We start from the raw sequence: 19,312 nt of genomic DNA on the forward strand, positions 1-19,312 counted from the left end.
TGACCCTGTCCCGTTCTCGGTCTGCTCGACCGAGAATTTGCAGGCGGGATTCAATGTCCCGCCTGCCGTGGTTTGAGAAGGGGGCGTGGCCGCGAGAAGCGGCCGGGAGCTTGTCAATTCCCGGCATTCTCGGCAGAACGAGCCCGACTGCTTGTGAAGTTGGGCTCGTTCTGAAGAGATCCCCGGTTCAATGCTGTCGGGGAAGACGGCGTTGAATAGGGCCCCGCAGGCATCTCCCCTGTCGGGAATGGCTGCGGGAGGATAGAATATCCCCCAAAGACTTAACTTATACTACTCTGTAGTCCATGCAGCCATTTATCTGTAATCCTAAAAATACAAAAACTGCTAAAAATGTTTCATGACACATGCAAAAAAAAATATCTAACTTTACAAACTTAAAATGATGGTACATGGGGCTTAACAAGCACGTGTCTTTATATTTAGAATGATAGTAACATCTGTAAACCGTCTTCTTGGTGTTTGTCGGTTTCTTCCTTTCGTAAGACTGGTGTTGTCTGTCTGCATATCACAGATTCCCAAGGGATAGCACCAGAGAAAGTAGTGTGTTTACTACATTTTCATTGCAGTTTTGTAGCCTTACTCGAGGCCTTACTCATGACTTATCATTAAAGATATGATGATATATTTACGGGGGTATTCAATTTGTGGCGATATTTCCCAACAGAGGAAATAATGGCATCACCTATTCAATGCTGCAGTTAAAGACAGCATTGAAGGGTGTCAGATCCGGCTTTTTCAAAAGTCGGATCTGTTTTGTCGGAAACGGACGCGTATTGTCGAATTCACGTCTGTTTTTTTTGACAATCTGCAGCCGTTTTCGACAATCCAGACTTCCCAACACTCGACAGTCGGAACATTGAATTCCAGCTGTCAAGTTACAGTTGGAAAAAAAAGAAAACTGTCCAGGATTCCGACCGTCGGGACAATCCCGGATTGAATACCCCCCTGTTCTATTTGTGTTTTTTGGAGATGTTTTCTATATGGTGGACTATTCTAATAGCTGGATTTGTAGAGGGAGAGACACAGGCTGCTGCGGTGATACGGGAAGAGTGGGGGTGGGGATTTTAATAAATTACTGGTTTGACCCCGGTGACAAAAAAAATCTTAATTTCAGTCATGCTAACTTGAAGTGCAAAACTAAATCTGTCCAGGATTTGTACGCTCCATGCAATAGCAGCCAGTATGTACCCAGCCTGCAATTTATATTTATATATATATATTTATATTTTCACAGTTTATTATTTATTTATTACTAGTTTCTTATATAGCGCACACATATTCCGCAGCGCTTTACAGAGAATATTTACCCCAGTGGAGTTTACAATCTATATTCCCTACCACATGCACACACAGACATTCTAGAGTATATTTTTGGAATGAGGAAACCCAAGCAAGCACAGGGAGAATATACAAACTTCACACAGTTTGGGCCATGGTTGGAATCAGTGCTGTGAGGCAGTAATTCTAACCATTACACTGTCCGTGCTGCCCCAACACTGCATTGCAGCACGGCATGTCTAGGTACACAGCTACTTACTCAGACTGACTTTATTGCCAGCTCTAGAATCAGGCCATATTTAAAGACTAGGTGATTCATCGCGCCCTACGGGCGCTCTTCACACCGTCGTAAGGGGCTGCGCCCCCTTAATTTGTGAACGTTTGTATATGAGAAATATGGTTAGAATTGTATGAAAGATGCTCTGTATTGCAACTTGGGTGTCCGCGAATCGCGGTAGGGGGGGTCGCGGGGGGTGATGCGAATTGCTGGAGGGGGGGTGGGGGGGTGGTTGCTGCGAATCGCGGGAGGAGAGGGGTTGCAGAGAATCGCGGGAGGGGGGGTTGCGGGTTGCGGCAAATCGTGGGAGGGGGGTTGCGGGGGTGTGCCGCGAATCACGCGGGGGGGGTCACGGGGTGGGGTGCCAAGAATCGCGGGAGGGGGGGTCGCGGGGGGGGAGTGTGTCCCGTGAATCGCGGGAGTGGGGGTTGCGGAGGGGGGGGTGTGACGCGAATCGCCACAAGAAAAAATCAACACAGAAAGGTCAACACATGTAAATGTTGACATAAGTGTGGCACTTCATTGGTGTCCATGTCGACACATGATAATGAATATGAAAACATTCAAAAAATGAAAAATAAATCTTCAAAAACTCATTTCAACCTTTTTCATTGTCGACCATAGCCATGTCAGTGTTTTGCATGTGCCATTTAATCCTGGGGCTGCCGTGAATCGCGGGGGGGGGGGGGGGTGGCGCGAATTGCGGGAGGGGGGGTCGGGGGGGGGGGTGCTGCGAATCGTGGGAGGGCAGGGTTCACGGGGGTTCCGGTGGGGGGTTGCCGCAAATTGTGGGAGGGGGGGTGCCGGGGGGTGCTGCGAATCGCGGGAGGGGGGTTGCGGGGAGGTGACACGAATCGCCACAAGAAAAAATCAACACATAAAGGTCAACACATGTAAATGTTGACATAAGTGTGGCACTTCATTGGTGTCCATGTCGACACATGACAATGAATATGAAAACATAAAAAAAATGGAAAAATAAATCTTCAAAGACTCATTTCAACCTTTTTCATTGTCGACCATAGCCATGTCAGTGTTTTGCATGTGCCATTTAATCCTGGGGCTGCTGCGAATCGCGGGAGGGGGGTCGCAGGGGTGTTTTTTTTGCTGCGAATCGCGGGAGGGGGGTCGGGTGGGTGTGTTTTTGCCACGAATCGCGGGAGAGGGGCGCGGGGAGGGGGGTTTTGTCGCGAATCGAGGGAAGGGGTTCGCGGGGGTGTTTTTGCCGCGAATAGCGGGAGAAGGGGTCACGGGGGGGTGTTTGCCGCGAATCGCGGAAGGGGGGGTAACGGGGGGGGTTTTACCGCGAATCACGGGAGTCGGGGGGTGTTTGCCGCGAATCGCGGGAGGGGGGGGGGCGCGGGGGGGTGTTTTTGCCGCAGGGGGGGGCTCACCTGGTGGCTAGGGGGTAGCAGTGCTGGGCAGCATGGGAAGGCAGAGGGTGTCTGGCACTGTCTGTGGGCTCACTGGGCTGGTTCTCTGTCATGTGAGTCAGTCATGTGAGTCAGAGGCTCCACCCAGCGTTATACACACACTCACACACTTTGAGTGACAGATGTAGCCAAATATATAAGAGATAAATAAATAGCCACATTCGAAAGAGCCACGAGGAACGTTGTTACAGAGAATAACATAATCCCAAACATTCTGAGCCCCTTCCATAGACACAGAAACCTGTTTCGATTTTAAAATAAGCTATAAAAAAAAGTAAAATTATTTTTGTTTAGTTAAATGTAAAATGAGTTTTGTTTCTCTATTTCGTTTTCCCCCCAGTCAGGAGGTGAACAGTCTGTGCAGAAAAATATGTAGGTAAATGCTTCACACTGGTTCTGTTTCCATTTCTTCATCCAGGAAGAAACTTCTCGCAGTGATATAGAATGTAAGAAGACAATGTGTATTAGCCAGCATCACCTTATGGCCGCACTGGCCAGCACACGGCCCTCTATCAGTGCAGGAGACTGGAACTTTTTCAATCATCTGTAAGTACTAAGGGCCTGGGCGGTAAATGGCGCCCAGCTGAACTCCGAAACCCCCCCCACCGTGCTAATCCCTGCATTTGCATGCGAGGGAATGTGTACACTTACACATCCCCTCACATGCGTCCACACGACAGGGGAACGCCCAACGTATTTATGGGCCTGCAACAAATCACCCCCTAAGTTGCATACAAAACATTTTTGACTCTGAAAAATAGATTACTTTTAAACAAATACAGTACTTGCACTATAAATATGTAAAGTGGATAAAACTGGTTATACGTATTTAACAATACTCCTCTCACTTTTATTTCTAGCTACGAAAAGTTCCAGAATCCAAAGAAATCAACTGGACAGACCTCCAAAAGTGGCAAGAGAGTAACACTAGCCTAATACCTGCTACCATAATCTATCCTGCAAATGAAGCATCAGAAACCATGAAATGTGTATAATTAAAACTTAATAAATGTGTTTATTTTTCAAGTTTACTCTAGTTCTGTATTTCAGACTAAAATTGGGAAGGGCGCTTCACTGTACACTATAAATCTGCCCCTCCGCCGTGCGGATCCCCACATCCACACCCCCCCCCCCCCCCAAGTAAGAGTGTAGGGAGAGAGGTAAGGGGCAAAGCAGTTCATTTGAGTATCATCAGCCTCGAGCTGCAATTGGGAGACCAATGGAGCTGATGAGGTTTCAAAGAAAGGAGGCGAAAATGGGGAAGAGGAGATGACCTTCGTGGGATAGTGACAGGCTTTGGACCTTCGCGGGATAGTGACAGGCTTTGGACCTTCGCTGGATAGTGACAGGCTTTGGCAAAATCAAAGACTGCAGACAGTTCAAAAGTGTCCATTGTGAAAATGTTATTGGTGACCTTGGTAAGGGTCGATTCTATGGAGCGGAGGTGACGGAAACCAGATTGAAGGAATCAAGACCGGAGTAGGAGGAGAGGAATCCGGTGAGTAGAATATGTATAATCCTCACTAGGAACAACACAAAGAACCTGACCCTAGGGGCAGAGCACATCAAAATAATTCTATAAAAATATTAATCCAAAGAGGTGTAGTTACTAATTGGTGTGGCCAGAGGCAGATCAAGCGTAAAATATTGTTATTTATGGAGAAGTTAAGGTAAATGTAAATAATGTTATTTAGACTAGACCGTAAAATATGAGAATCTGCGTAGTAATAAAGTTGTAGCATACTCCTACAGTAGTGGCAGGGAAGCACTATCAAGTAACGGTTGAGCAGTGAAGTGACATAAAAGAGTCTGCTTACCCACTGCTAGATACATTTAGCTGGTCACCACTTTCCTCCGACAGGTGAAGCACATAACAGTTAGAAGCGGTTATTGTAATCCCATACCTCCCAACTTCTTCACCGCCCGAAGCGAGCAGTGAAAAGGGGGCATGGTATATGTAAACGAGGGCGGGGCATGCAAATTACCCCCCCCCCCCCGGTCGGACCACGCCCCCTTTTCGCCCTCTGCGTTGCTGAGTAAATGCTGTGTGCATGCGCACAGCGTCTATTCCTTCATGCTGGGGTGGGTCTCCCAACTGCCCCAGCATGAAGGCCCCGGGTGGGGGGACGGGACCCAGGACTCTCAGGGGCTTGCACAGTAACATCCATTCGCAGGGCAGGGGGGAACCTCCCACATCTTTCGATGGACGCTGACTCATCGAAAGATGTGGAAGGTGCACGCATATAAAAGTGACTCTCAAGTCACTTACATATACGTGCACGCTGGGAAGGAAATAGGCGGGCAGCTGCCCACGCCCGCATCATGGCCTCATTAGCATGAGAACGCCTATGAAACGCTGGCCATTCCCATATGCTAATGAGCCAACCCATGCCCCTCTCTGCCCCCCTGCTCGCTGTGGGTGCATGCACCCTGCACGCAGAAATGCGCATGCACAGTACAAAAACATTGGTACCCGTGTGAACGCAGCCCTGCTGCAAATGGACCAGAATAAGGGCCGTCTTGTGTACATAGGTATGGCACGTATTTGAATACTTTTAGCAATGCTGCCATTGAAAATTGCATCAGCCTTATGCCATGGGCAGTTTTCCATTCTGAGTATGCCCCTGGCCCAGAAAAATATGCCACTTTCTAATGCTTTTCGCAAACTTTTTCCAATGAAAAGAGCCACCAGACTGTGAAAAGGAATCACTGTAGAGTCCTCCGGCTCTTTTAGATACGTATTCCCTTTTATTTGGAATGGCAAACGACCACATGTCAAACCATAGATCAGTGATTTTCAACCTTTTTACCTTGCAGCACACTAAATAAGATTTTAATATTGCCAAGGCACAACATGAGATCCCCACAGGGCAAAACACACTGGCCCCCACAGAAAAAAAAAAAAAAAAACAACCTAATGGCTCCCATATAAAAAAAAACAATCACACTGTTCCCCACAGGTAACAAAAATAAAATACATTGGCCCTTTACATGAAAAGAACAACTGGTGGTGGCAGTAAACTGGTTTGGGCATCTCTAGATCTGGGGGCACACTTGAGAACTGCTCAATGCACATAGTGGTTAAAAAACACTGCCATAGATTATTAACCTCTTAATGGCTGTCTTTACATTTTATCATAGAGAAATAGATACATAGACTGTGATGACAGTTAAGAACCACTTCGCCCATCGAGTCTGCCTTAACAAACGCACACACTAAAACACTAGTGTTAAGGGGTGTACACACGGAGCAAATTTGTGCTATTTTCTAAGCAATCTAACTAGATTGCTTAGAAAGTAAGCACAGATCTCTCCGTGTGTATGCTCCGAGAGATTAAATATCTCTTGCTAACTAAGTCAGTGCATGCAGTCCCAATCTAGTTAGATTGCTTAGCACATGACTGCAAATCTCTCTGTGTGTACAGAATGAGAGATATTGATCGCAATCTCTCATTCTGAACAACTACCCTGCCTTTTTTTGCTTAAGCAAAATTGCTAAGAAAAATTGCTTAGCAAAATTGTTTAGCACAAATCACTGCGTGTGTATGTGCTCTGCATGGGAGATCTTGACACCAGCTATATTGCTTAGCAAAATTGCTTAGCAAAATTGCTTAGCACAGATCTCTACGTGTGTATGCCCCTTTACACGTGAATTACTCCTGTTCTGTGGCAGATTAAAACCAGAATAAACAGGGTACACACTGGATTATGTGTACCCAGCTGATGGGCTGACATATTGGATTCTGGGTACAAATCAGAGAAATGTTAATACATTTCAGGATCATCACTGTTCTATCCTTAATTGACATACGTTATGCCTATCACCTGGTTGATTGTACAGCATGGTCGACATCCCTAACCACCACGGACACCAGCAAATCAGAGGTACGTACTAGACGATCCAGCTGATTTATCATTCCGATTCTCCCGGAAACTAAATAGCATGCCAACATCGTCCTTCTGTATACCCAGCTTTATTACAAGGATGAGATGGCAACCCTATTCTGGTGCCATTACAATTGCATATGGCGACGCCGTTGCAGGCTGAGACACACCCCAAATCAGTTCTGACACCCTTGCGCTTGATTTGCCACCACCCCATTAGCTCATACACTCACTGTCAATAATCGTCATCGCAAAACCATCGCGAGAACACATGGAGTGCAACTCAGACACATTAGGGATTTGACAACCATCTAAATTTTGGCGATGGAAGAAATTTTACCATTTGAGGGTGGCATTCCGATGTTTGCTGCCATCGAATGGTAAACATTCTATGGTGTTCCGATGGGCCTGGCCACGCAGCAGTGCTTCTGTGCCCCCCAGCCAGCCATGCTGAAGATGTTTACTCATGCGCAAAAAAGGGCTTTTTTTGTGCATGCGCAAATTGTATGAATATTTTTTCAATTTAATTCCTTTGATGCATACCTCCCAACTGTCACGATTTTAGAGGGACAGTCCCGATTTTCGGGTCCTGTCCCCCTGTCCCACCCGCGGCAGGCATTGTCCCGCTGCGGGGGGTGGCAGTTGGGAGACCCCCCAATCTAGTAGAATAGACGCTGTGCGCATGCGCACAGCGTCTATTCTTGTATGAAAATGAGGTCGCGGCTAATTAGCATAAGCCACGCCCTCATTTGCGTACGCCCCGCCCCCTTTTTGGGCGCTCGCACGGCTTCGCCGCGCGAGTGTCCCTATTTCTTCAAGCCAAAAGTTGGGAGGTATGTTTGATGTGATGATGGTCAGTCACTATCGCATTAAAAGATTGGATGTCGGATGGCCAGCCATCATTTGAATTTAACACTAGTCGGGGAATTTGCAAATCGAGCAATTATCGAACGACTGGGCGTACATACCAGCAATTGGCAAAAGAAAATGCGTATCGATCATAAATGCAATCCCCTTGTGGTTTGACTGACAGGAAGCTGGCATATGGGGATGATATACAGACATTTCCTGGGAGTGGCAGTAAAAACACACTAGTGCCCAGGCATTTCTGAGGAGGGTCTGTGGCATCAGCAATGACCACGTCCATCCCGGCAAAAGCTGCTCGATGTTTTGGGAATTGCATATGGATGTGCGAGTGGATTGCGATCTGCGATCCATTTGCAATTTTGCTGCAATTTAGCATGCAGCGTTTCTGTCTGGGGGGCAGCTTTCTCCTTGCAATCCACGGCAAATTCTCACAATAGCGATCAAACTGAATCAGCCCCTTCGTGATATGATATTCTTGTTGTGAAGATGAGTAGAAACATTGGGGAAATTCAGCATTGAGAACCCAATGTTTGTGAACACGCAACCTTCTGAGACTGGTATACAGTCATTAGGTTGATATGACTTAGGTCGACACATTAAATAGGTCAACATGGCTAAACACGGGGTGATATGAACACTGAGCGATTATCGCTGAGCTATTATCGCTCAGCGATAGCCCAGTGTCCCGCTTTCATCTGCGAACAGAGATGGTCACTGATGAAAACGACGCACTCTGCCGGGGGAAGTTGCTGGCTGCAGGAGCATGCTCCTGTGACCAGCGACCAGTGCAGTGCTCAGCAACCATATATCCGGTGAATCCTACTAGAATCACTCTGTGCGTACGGGGCTTAAGGTCGACACAAGCATTAGGTCAACAATGGCTAGGTCGACAGTCAAAAGGTCGACATGTGTTTTCCGCCTTTTTATTGAGTCGACATGTGCCGACAGGTGGTATTTTATGCCCTACCATCCACTAGGGTGTGGAGGGAGAATAGAATAGCGTGCCAAGCATAGCATGGCGAGTGCTGAGGTACACTTTGACAGTGTGAATGTTGACTATGTCGACATTCGGGACAAAAAAAGTGAAAAACACGTCAGCTTCTTGACTATCAACCTAGTTAATGTGTCAACCTAAGCTATGTCGACACAATGACCCATACACACATAGATTGTATCGATGAATCAGTCACTGACTGTATAATAATCTGACAGGATGGGCGACTGTGTTATCAAGGGAGGGAGGGCGATTGCCTGCCTCCAACCCAGTGTATCCGCCCACCTCAGCCAGTCACTGCTGCCCAGTGTATCCGCCCACCTCAGCCAGTCACTGCTGGGCGGCTCCGTAGGACTTTCGCGCCAAACTACAAACCGCGCAAATACAGGAGAGCGGGAGATCAGCATCAGCAGCACAGTCAGAGTCAGTGTGACACTCCCGCGCCCGAGCATCCGGGACAGCATTACCGCAACAGGCTCCCGCGTCCTCACAGTCGGACCACCGTCACCTCAGACTCCAGCGCCCGTACAGTCGGGACACCGTAGCCTCAGACTTACTGTCACAGCGAGATCCCCACCGACCAGCCGCCGCCATGTGGATCCAGGTGCGCACCATGGACGGCCGGGAGACCCACCGCATTGACTCCCTGTCCAAGCTGACCAAGGTGGAGGAGCTGCGGCAGCGCATCCAGGACGCGTTCGGTGTGGAGATGGAGCGGCAGCGGCTCTTCTACCGGGGGAAGCAGATGGAGGACGGCCACACGCTCTTTGATTACAGCGTCAATCTCAATGACCTCGTCCAGCTGATGGTGCGGCAGATCCCGGTGTGCGCCCCGGCGCCGGAGGAGGAGGACGACAAGGAAGAGGCCATGTCCGAAACGGAGCCCTCTGAGCGGACGCCGCCTGAGGAAGAGACTGTCCCCTCTGAGCGCACCGACCTCGGCTTGTACCAGAGCAAGCAGCTGGTGGACGCCCGGGACCTGCACATGGGCGCCTGGTTTGAGGCGGAGGTGGTGACCGTCACCCAAGGGGAGAGCCCGGGGGACTTCATCTACCACATCCAGTATGAGGACTATCCTGACAACGGGGTGGTCCAGCTGCGGGAGAAGGACGTGCGGCCCCGTGCCCGCACCACTCTGAAGTGGCAGCAGCTGGAAGTGGGGCAGGTGGTCATGGTGAATTATAACCCTGATGAGCCCAAGGAGAAGGGCTACTGGTATGATGCTGAGATCCTGAAGAAGCGAGAAACCAGGACTGTGAAGGAGGTCTATGCTAAAGTGCTGCTGGGGGAGGTGGGGGACTCCCTGGATAACTGCAAGATCAAATTCGTGGATGAGATCTTCCAGATAGAGGAACCCGGGAGCTCGGCACAGTCTTCCAGCGAAAGGCCCCCCAAAAGACAAAATGGTCCAGAATGCAAACATTGCAGGGACAACCCCAAAACGAAATGCCGCATGTGCGCCTGCCACATTTGTGGGGGCAAACAGGATCCTGGCAAGCAGATGCTGTGTGATGAGTGTGACATGGCGTTCCACATGTACTGTCTTGATCCCCCTATTTCTGCCCTCCCCCAAGACGACTGGTACTGCCCAGACTGTAGAACTGATGCCACGGAGGTGGTGCTAGCAGGCGAGAAGCTGAAGGAGAGTAAAAAGAAATCCAAAATGGCTTCCGCCAGTTCTTCCTGTCAGAGAGACTGGGGCAAAGGCATGGCATGTATGGGGCGCTCACGCGAATGCACGATTGTTCCATCTAATCACTATGGACCGATACCGGGTGTACCAGTTGGCACAATGTGGAAGTTCAGGGTGCAGGTGAGCGAAGCTGGCGTGCACAGGCCGCATGTGGCGGGTATCCATGGAAGAAGCTATGACGGTTCCTATTCCCTGGTGCTGGCAGGCGGGTATGAGGATGATGTGGACAATGGCACAGAGTTTACCTACACTGGAAGCGGTGGTCGTGACCTCTCCGGTAACAAACGCACAGCGGAGCAATCGTGTGACCAGAAGCTCACCAACATGAACCGAGCTCTAGCCCTGAACTGCAATGCTCCCATCAATGACAAGCAGGGGGCTGTAGCTAAGGACTGGCAAAAGGGTAAACCTGTGCGTGTTGTGCGCAATGCAAAGGGGCGGAAACACAGCAAATATGCCCCAGAAGAAGGAAACCGATATGATGGCATATACAAGGTGGTGAAGTATTGGCCTGCAAAGGGAAAGTCTGGGTTTCTTGTTTGGCGCTATCTGCTCAAGAGAGACGATGAGGAACCTGCGCCATGGTCCAGGGAGGGCAAAGAGCGTGTAAAGAAGTTGGGCCTCGCCATGCAGTACCCAGAGGGTTATCTAGAATCTGTGGCTAATAAGGAGAGAGAAAAAGAAAATGCTGGTGGAAATGAGTTAGAAACTCCAAGCAAAGGGAAGAGAAAAAGGAAATCTGAGATTTCTAAAGCTCTTACGCCATCTACTGGAACACCTAAGAAAAGCAAAGTGGAATTATACAAACTGACTGCAGAGCAAAAAGCTCTTATTAAAAAGGATGAATCAAATGTCAAGCTGTGGAATGAAGTCATGTCGTTCCTCAAGGAGGGGCCCAAATTCATAAGCAAAGTGGAAGAGTCTTTCCTGTGCATCTGCTGCCAAGAAGTGGTGTATGAGCCAATCACCACGGAGTGTCTGCACAATATCTGCAAGAGTTGCCTTGACCGTTCCTTTAAAGCCTCTGTGCACAGTTGCCCTGCATGCAGATATGACCTGGGCAAGAACTACAACATGTGTGTGAACAAGCCGCTGCAAGCCATTCTCAGCCAGCTCTTCCCTGGCTATGAACGAGGAAGATAAATTCTTTTGAGAGACAATTACTGATTTATTTTGATTTTAAGCTCTTTATGTGTGCTGTTTTCAGCTTTGCCATACCCACCTCTATACTTACCTTGGCGGCAACAGTTAACCATTTTTCTATTCATGTCTTTTGTCTACAAACTGAACCTATTTCTACCTCCTTTCTCATATCTTCTACTTCTGTACATATCCACGGACACCAGTCTTTCTATGCTAAAATTATTGGCAGACTTGTATCCCAACTATAATCCTATTATCCTTTAGTTCCTTTGTAATCTATGCACTGGTTTTGGTATTGCAGTCTTTAGATTGTGGTATTGCCTGCTTCATGACCTTTAACATTCTTTAACCCAGAATTGTGCTGATGGCTTATTTTATTAATTGTTGCAACTTACTTTTAAAATAGAACTAGGAGCCATCCCACTAATGCTGCAAAATGTTTGCGGGAATTTGAAGTTCTACCTCAGACTTGATGGTCTTTCAAGGCATTTAACTATGTGTTTGCTGATTTTCCTAGTTTTCTTAACTTTTTTTGCCCAACGTGTTTGGTAGGTTAATGTTTGTGATAGTTTAGTGTAGGCCTGGCCAACCTGTGGCTCTCCAGATGTTGTGAAACTACAAATCCCAGCATGCCTTGCCACAGTTTTGCTATAAGGGAGTGTTGAAACTGTGGCAAGGCATGCTGGGATTTGTAGTTTCACAACATCTGGAGAGCCACAGGTTGGCTTGGTAGTGGGTTTTGAAACATCTGTAGGCACTCCTATCACAGCCCACAAAAAAAAAAAAAAAAAAAACATTTTTGCCATACAAACCCTGCTCTCCGCAGCATTGAATACACCTCATTAAAGTGCCTTTTCAATTTCTGGGACTAGTTACTAGATGCAGCTATCAAACTTTGGAACTAAAGCAATATAATCAATTTTCAAGTGTGTATTGTTTTTTTTTTTTTTTTTTTTTATTAAGATTTTTTACTTATGTTTTTGGTAAGTTTGACTAGATAGGGATGTATTTGTTATATCATGACTGTTTTTAATGTGGTACTATCACTTGCGTCCAAACAAATTTATATATATTTTTTTTTTTTTCCCTGCTGAATATTTGTGTTTAGTAACCAGGAACTGGTGGGATTAGTGGAGCATAACCTCAGCTTTGTTCCTTATTGTTCCTCAAGCTGTCACTAGTTACTACTGAATTTAATGGCTACATTCTCCTTAGTGGTTCAGCCAGGAAAAAAAAGAGGTCGCACTGGTGGGCTCACTAAATCAGACTGCCGTTGATCTGAATGCCTTTATGCAAGAGAACTAGACTGAGTTGTAAAAGTTTTTTTCTGTTCTGCAGGATGACAGAATATACTTTTAGTTTGCCTTTTAAAGGCTAAGTTTTATATACGGTTTCCATAATATCCTGTTTGCATTTTTGGTATGCAGTTTCTATTGTTAAAGGTGTTCAAAGTTGTTATCTTCCTTAATTAGGTTGTGATCTAAACAGATTCTTTGGAATGGTTTATAATTATTATACCTGTTTTGTGCAACCAATCTGATCAAATTAAACTATTTTTAAATGATGTACATTTTCTTGAAACTGATATGGAAAGGGTAGATGTCTAGCATGTTCCTAATTTTGATCAGTTCCCTCATCTGTACACAACACATTTGTTGGCAGGGATGCAGTCAAAATCCCGACAAGGTCAAAATACCGACATATAGAATGTAGACAGGTGAATAAAGTCAACATGACTTTCGGTCGACACATCGCGAGATCGACATGGGGTTTTTTTACTGTTTTTTGACCCGACATGTGCTGACAGGTGGTATTTCATGCCCTACCATCCACTAGGGTGTGGTGGGAGAATAAAATTGTGTGCCGAGCGATGCGTTGACTTCCAACTGTGTCCATGTTGACATTCGGGTAAATAACTGAAAAAACCCCTGTCGACAGAATTCATGTTGATTTTTCCACCTGTCTAAATTCTATATGTCGGGATTTTGACCGTTGGTCAATAGCTGTCGGGATTTTGACCGTCCAGATTTCATACCAAATCCTGTTGGCAAGCTGCTCAATCAGAGGTGATGTCACTCAGGTGCCAAAAGGGAGGGGTGATTCTGGCTAGGAAAAAAACCTTTTGTATCCCAATTGCACACTGAGTGAGAAAGATCTACATAATAAGAGATCTATGTTGCATATATCTGCTCTAGATTATGTAGATATTTCTTACTCCGTGTGCAATTGGGATACCATTTTTTTTATTTTTCCCCTCCTCTGTACATACAGATAGTTAAAGGCCTGCAAATGCTATTAGGGAGTGCTAGACATTTAGTTTCTTATATAGCGCAGCAGATTCCGTTGCGCTTTACAATTGTAAACAGAGATAGAACAAACTGGGTAACAATGTCCTGCTGCAAGTTTACAATCTATATAGACATGCTGGGATGTGTAGTTCCATAACAGCTGAAGAGTGACAGATAAGCTTAGTTATGGGTGGTATAACGCCATCCACAGATGGTTGACTATTCTCTGGGTTACTAAACTGGCAGCAAGGCTCTGTGGCTCGCCCAGCTGTTAGACTACAAGTCACAGCATGCTTTAGCACAGTTTTACTATTAGAGTACCAATGATGCTGAGACAAGTAGTTTTACACAAAGGTTGGTCATGCCTGAACTAGAATCTTCTCCTTAATGTCAGAGCAATAGTAGTTTTACAGCTGTTTAAGCCCGCCTAACCATAGGTTTCTTATTATGTGTGCACTGGTTTATTTGTATTTACTGTATTTAAATAGCAGAATTGACTGGATCTTTTATGTAGGGTACACACCAGGGCGACCCGCTCACGATTCACATCGTGAGCGGGTCGTCAGTGTCTCGTCCGACCCGCTCACGGTGACGCGGGGGGGGCACGACCCGCTCACAATGTGCACCGTGAGCGGGTCCGATCCGATGGCAACCCGCACCCGGCTGTATGGTCGTCATTGAGATCCTACCTGCAGCAGGTAGGATCTCAATACCGACCGACCAGCGGGACCGCGGATCGGTATCGGTCCACACCAGGACAGAAAAGGGCCCAATCAGCACACAATCTACATCCAATTGGTCGGAATTGGATCTAGATTGAGGGGATCGGGCCCTAGTCGTCCTGGTGTGTACCCAGCATTACTTGTCAATATATCTAATGTTATGGTGCGCACAAACGATGCGTTCAAATCGCAATGCGATATGCTGCAACAACATGAGATCTAGTACTGAGTACTGTCTTCACATACATTTTTTTTTTGGCATGTGATATGAACTGTGTGGGAGCATTCATCGCAAGCCAAAAGAAACGGTGCAATGTGAACTACAAGTGAAGCGTTTTGAACTGAAGTTAAACGCATCAGGGAATTGTACAGTGGGGGTTATTCTGATTCACTCGGAAAGGCGCAGTCACTCTCTAATGGACAAAACCACTGCAGGTGGGGCTGATGTAACATGTGCAGAGAGAGTTAGATTTGGGTGTTTTATTGTTTCTGTGCAGGGTAAATACTGGCTTCTTTATTTCTACACTGCAATATAGATATTAGTTTGAAGTACAAACCCCACCCAAATCTAACCAACCCCCCTCCCCCCTGCAGTGCACATGGTTTTATCCATTAGAGAGTGATTGTGCATTTCCGAGTGATACAGAATAACCCGTGGTGTGTGGGCACCATTAGTCTTTGTCTCACTTTTTGCTAAAATTATGTTGGGGGGACAAAAAAAGGATTTTGTTATGTTCGCCATGGGTGAATGCTCTGGAGTGTGGTCTACGGTGAATTAAAAACAGGTATGGGTCATTGGATCGACCCATATTAGGTCCACATGCATTGGGTCGACCACAGAAGGTTGGAGGGTCAACAATGGCTAAAAAGGTCTACATGAGTTTTCAAGTTTTTGTCCCAAATGTCAACATGGACATTGTGAAAGTGTACCTTGTACGCTCGCCATGCTTCAGGCACGGTGTCTCGCTATTTCAGGGCTTGACACACCCCGGGAGCCAGGTCGCCATGGCGACCAGATTCTGCTTCCTGACGACCAGATTTTCTTAGGTGGAGGAAGCAGAATCTGGTTGGAGCGGTGGACAACCCAGAGCAGGTCCTCCGCGGCTATTTGTAAACAGGAGCCGGCATCGCGAACCAAAACTTCAGCCCCAGCAGCCACCCCTTCCTCGCAACCCAACAGTGCAGCCCGGCCTCCCACGCTCATAGCTGCAGCAGCCTGGCCACCCCTCCCTCACAAGCGCAGCATCCCTGCTACCCCTCGCTCAGAGCCCCAGCAGCCCGGCCATCCCTCCCTCAGAGCCGCAGTATCACGGCCACCCCCCGCACATGGTCCCAGAAGCCCGGCCTGCACACCTTTGCTGCAGCCCAGCCACCCAAAGTACCCTGCAAGGCCACAAAGTACCCAGCAGCTGTCACCACTAACCCCCAGCCGCTGTCGTGTAGGCAGCCTGGCCACTCCCGGGAAGTGTAGGAACTAGGTGAGTGGTAATGCTGCACACACCAGCAGCTAGCTGTGACATCTGGGCCATGCACATGGGGGGAGGGGGGGGGGGGTCTTGCTTACTTTCTGATATGGGCCAGGTCACCCGAAAGGTACACAGGTGTACACACTGACACACTTCCCAGGTCACCAGGCAGACACACAGGTGTACTCATTACTCACTGACACACTTCCCAGGTCACCTGGCAGGTATACAGGTGGACACACTTCCCAGGTACACAGGTGTACTTACTGACACTTCCCAGGTCACCGGGCAGACACAGGTGTGATCATTACTTACTGATACACTTCCCAGGTTACCCGTATATGGAGCATAACCTGTATCTTATAGGGTTTGGCCTTTCTAATGCTAGCTACACACCTAACATTTGACAAATAGCTCTAGCTGAAACTAAAGGATGGTCCGGAATACATATGATTTCATTATGGCATGTGTAATAATATGTAATGGGTGTGTAATTTTTTTGTCGCACACGGTCCCTATTTTTAGTTTGTCTGGCTCCTACACTTTTATCCTGGCTCCTAGATTTAAAAGATATTTGTCGAGCCCTGCACTATTCTATTCACCCTCCACGCCCTAGTGCCGTGGTGGCTAACCTATGCACTTTGACTGACACATGGAAGTGCGCAAGGGAATCGGCTAAGCCAGCACGCATGTTGCGCCGCAACAGGAAGGGGACAGAGGGGGCGTCGCCTGACCGAGGGAGGAGATGTGTAGCTGACATGTACGGAGCTAGGAGCAGACGTGTACGGAGCTAGGTTCCACTCTCCTATAGTCCACCCCTGCTGCTGTAGTCAGGCCTGTGGAAGCGCCGGCTGGTAGCCGCTGAGTCCTGGCACCTGACCTGGAGGATTAACAGAGGCTACCAGTGGAACTTTGAGCGAGGTGAGGACTGAGCTCCGGCGTTCTGCTGCTGTCACAGCCATTTTGAAAGGGGAGACCCTGCTCTTTCTGTCCATAAGCTCGGTGAAGTGATAAAGTGTCTGTTTTTTTATCACCGAATAATCAGTTGCTACCTTTCCTTTTTCAAACCAAGCCTGTAACTTCACAGGTAGGAGCTGATTGGCCGGTGATAAAACAGTTTCTCTTCACCGAGCTTAATAAATCTGCCCCTGACTTTTATATTTATTAAATATGTGGCATATGTATAATGGGCATCATCGTGTTGGGCATATGTATAATGGCTACACATATCACCAAATTATTGATATTTCTTGGTGACACAGGACTCGAGGAAGGATACGCTTTTTTACAATGCCGTAGTGCAGGGCTGGCCAATTGCGGCCCTCCAGATGTTGAGGAACTACACATCCCAGGATGCTTTGCATTAGTTTTGCTATGTGGCCATGCTGAAACTGATGCAAGGCATGCTGGTATGTGTAGTTCATCAACATCTGGAGGGCCGCAATTGCCCAGCCCTGCCGTAGTGGATGGTAGGGTATGTAATACTGCCTGTCGGCACATGACTGTTAAAGAAAAATCTGTGAAATTCATGTCGACCATTTGACTGTTGACCCAATTCTTGTGTTGACCTTCCAACCTTGTCGACTAAGCCGTGTCGATTTTCAGTGGTCAACCCAATGCATGTCGACCTAATGACCGTATACTCTAGATATATTAATAATTAAAGCTTTTGTTGGGATTAAATGCTAATTTAACATGGTGGGTTGATTCAATTAGCCGCAGTGGGTGTGAGTTATCCTTGCTGTTGCCAGAACCGCACCACAGACCCCTCAATTAGTGTTTGTGTTTTGTTTTGTTTTTTAATTACTCATGCCTTTTATTTCCAGTGACAACATGCTGTTCTTTCCCAGCTCATTTTAAGAAGCATGCATTGTTTCCTTGAGTGATATGGAAGTAAGTTTGTGGTTCACACAAGTATAATTTCAAACTGATATAATTTTATTAATCTATATTACTACAAACTTATTATTTTTTTCCTGAAAATGAAATGGTAGGTTAAAAGGATGTGAATTCCAAGGAGGATTCAAATGTTTTTATTGTGATGCAGGTTAGTGCTCTGATCAAATTAAATGACTAAAAACAAAACTTAATATTCTCCCTTAAATATTATTGATTGCCACTTCTCTACTTCTGATTTAAACTTGCAGAGGTTGTATGCAAGCTGTAAAATAATGTGTATGTATGTATGCATATACATACACCAATGGGAATGCTGGCCGTCCCAGCTGCTGCTGTTAACGTTTGTTTATCACTGTCATCAGATGAGTGTGATAAACTGAAACATTAACCCCTTGAGTGGTGGGTTTTGCTGAGGCAGGACAAACCTACAAGGGCAGGTTTGTCCTGCCCCTGCAAAACCCACCACAGAATGAAGGCCCCCTCCCTTAACTCCGCTCTGGCGTTTGTATACCGGAGCTCCCCAGTCGCTGCCCCATATATAGTGTATAGAAATTTTCCGCGGCAGCGCAGCTGAGCCCAAAAAATTTCCGGGCATACCACCCAAAAGGTTAATAACAGCAGCTGCCTGAATAATTTTTAAGTGGAGTGCTGTCCTTAATCTGCATATGTCTTCAAATGTAGAGAGGTACTTGTGTAATTATCATCTATATATACAGTATATATGTGTGTGAGTTTCCGTGAGTCTCCAAATGAGTCTCCAAAACACTGATATCTGTTGGCAGTGAGTAAAACTACATCTTTCTCTCACACATGCACAAACACAGAGGCAATCAAAAGTTAGCAGACTACCTTTCGAAGCATTTGCTTCGTGTCGGGCAACTATTCTGTTCATATAATGCCAGTGTAACCTCCTCCAGAATGCTCCTACAACCAAGCATAAGGGATGGATATCGAAAGCCCACCATGAAATCTTTCGATGTGATAGTAACTGACCATCACATAAAAAGAATTCTATTTAAAAAAAAAGATTTGCTTTTGATTTGTGCATGCACAAAACCTCTGTGCATGGTCCCCTTCAGATGGGACTGGGGAGGGAAGGAGCCAGTATAACCATTGCAGCACCATCAAATGTTTACTGTTTGATGGTGGCAAACATCGGAATGCTGTCATTGAATGGAAAAAAACACTACTGGTTAAAAAACAATGGTTGTGAAACCTTGTGATGCGATGTCCATCCCTACCGAACATACATATTGGGATGAAAAGAACTTTGTAGTCTTGAAATGGTATCCGGTTCCTGGGTCAACAACCCTAGGGCAGGCATGTCCAAACTACGTCCCTCCAGC

General features: G+C 46.8%; 2 protein-coding genes across 3 annotated transcripts in view; both read left to right on the plus strand.

Moving 5' to 3' along the window:
* PEX1 (peroxisomal biogenesis factor 1) overlaps positions 1–4,040 on the plus strand; it is a 47,756-nt gene extending 43,716 nt beyond the window's left edge. For both annotated transcript variants that reach the window (XM_083189458.1, XM_083189459.1), the window contains 2 exons: positions 3,428–3,555; positions 3,870–4,040. In XM_083189458.1, the coding sequence (XP_083045584.1) occupies positions 3,428–3,555; positions 3,870–3,945 (204 nt within the window). In that variant the 3' untranslated portion in view covers positions 3,946–4,040. The remainder of the gene's footprint in view (positions 1–3,427; positions 3,556–3,869) is intronic.
* A 5,073-nt stretch (positions 4,041–9,113) lies between these two features.
* LOC146081314 (E3 ubiquitin-protein ligase UHRF1-like) lies at positions 9,114–13,155 on the plus strand. The gene has a single exon (XM_083189460.1). It carries the CDS (start codon positions 9,348–9,350, stop codon positions 11,589–11,591), a length of 2,244 nt encoding a protein of 747 aa, XP_083045586.1. The 5' UTR covers positions 9,114–9,347; the 3' UTR covers positions 11,592–13,155.
* The last annotated feature ends 6,157 nt before the right edge of the window (positions 13,156–19,312 follow it).

This window comes from Crinia signifera, chromosome 5 (genome assembly GCF_055691185.1).
Source record: "Crinia signifera chromosome 5, ASM5569118v1, whole genome shotgun sequence".
NCBI classification, from domain to species: Eukaryota; Metazoa; Chordata; class Amphibia; order Anura; family Myobatrachidae; genus Crinia; species Crinia signifera.

Excerpts from the sequence above, each read along its gene's own strand:
- LOC146081314 (XM_083189460.1), top strand. The coding sequence starts at position 9,348 with ATGTGGATCCAGGTGCGCACCATGGACGGCCGGGAGACCCACCGCATT.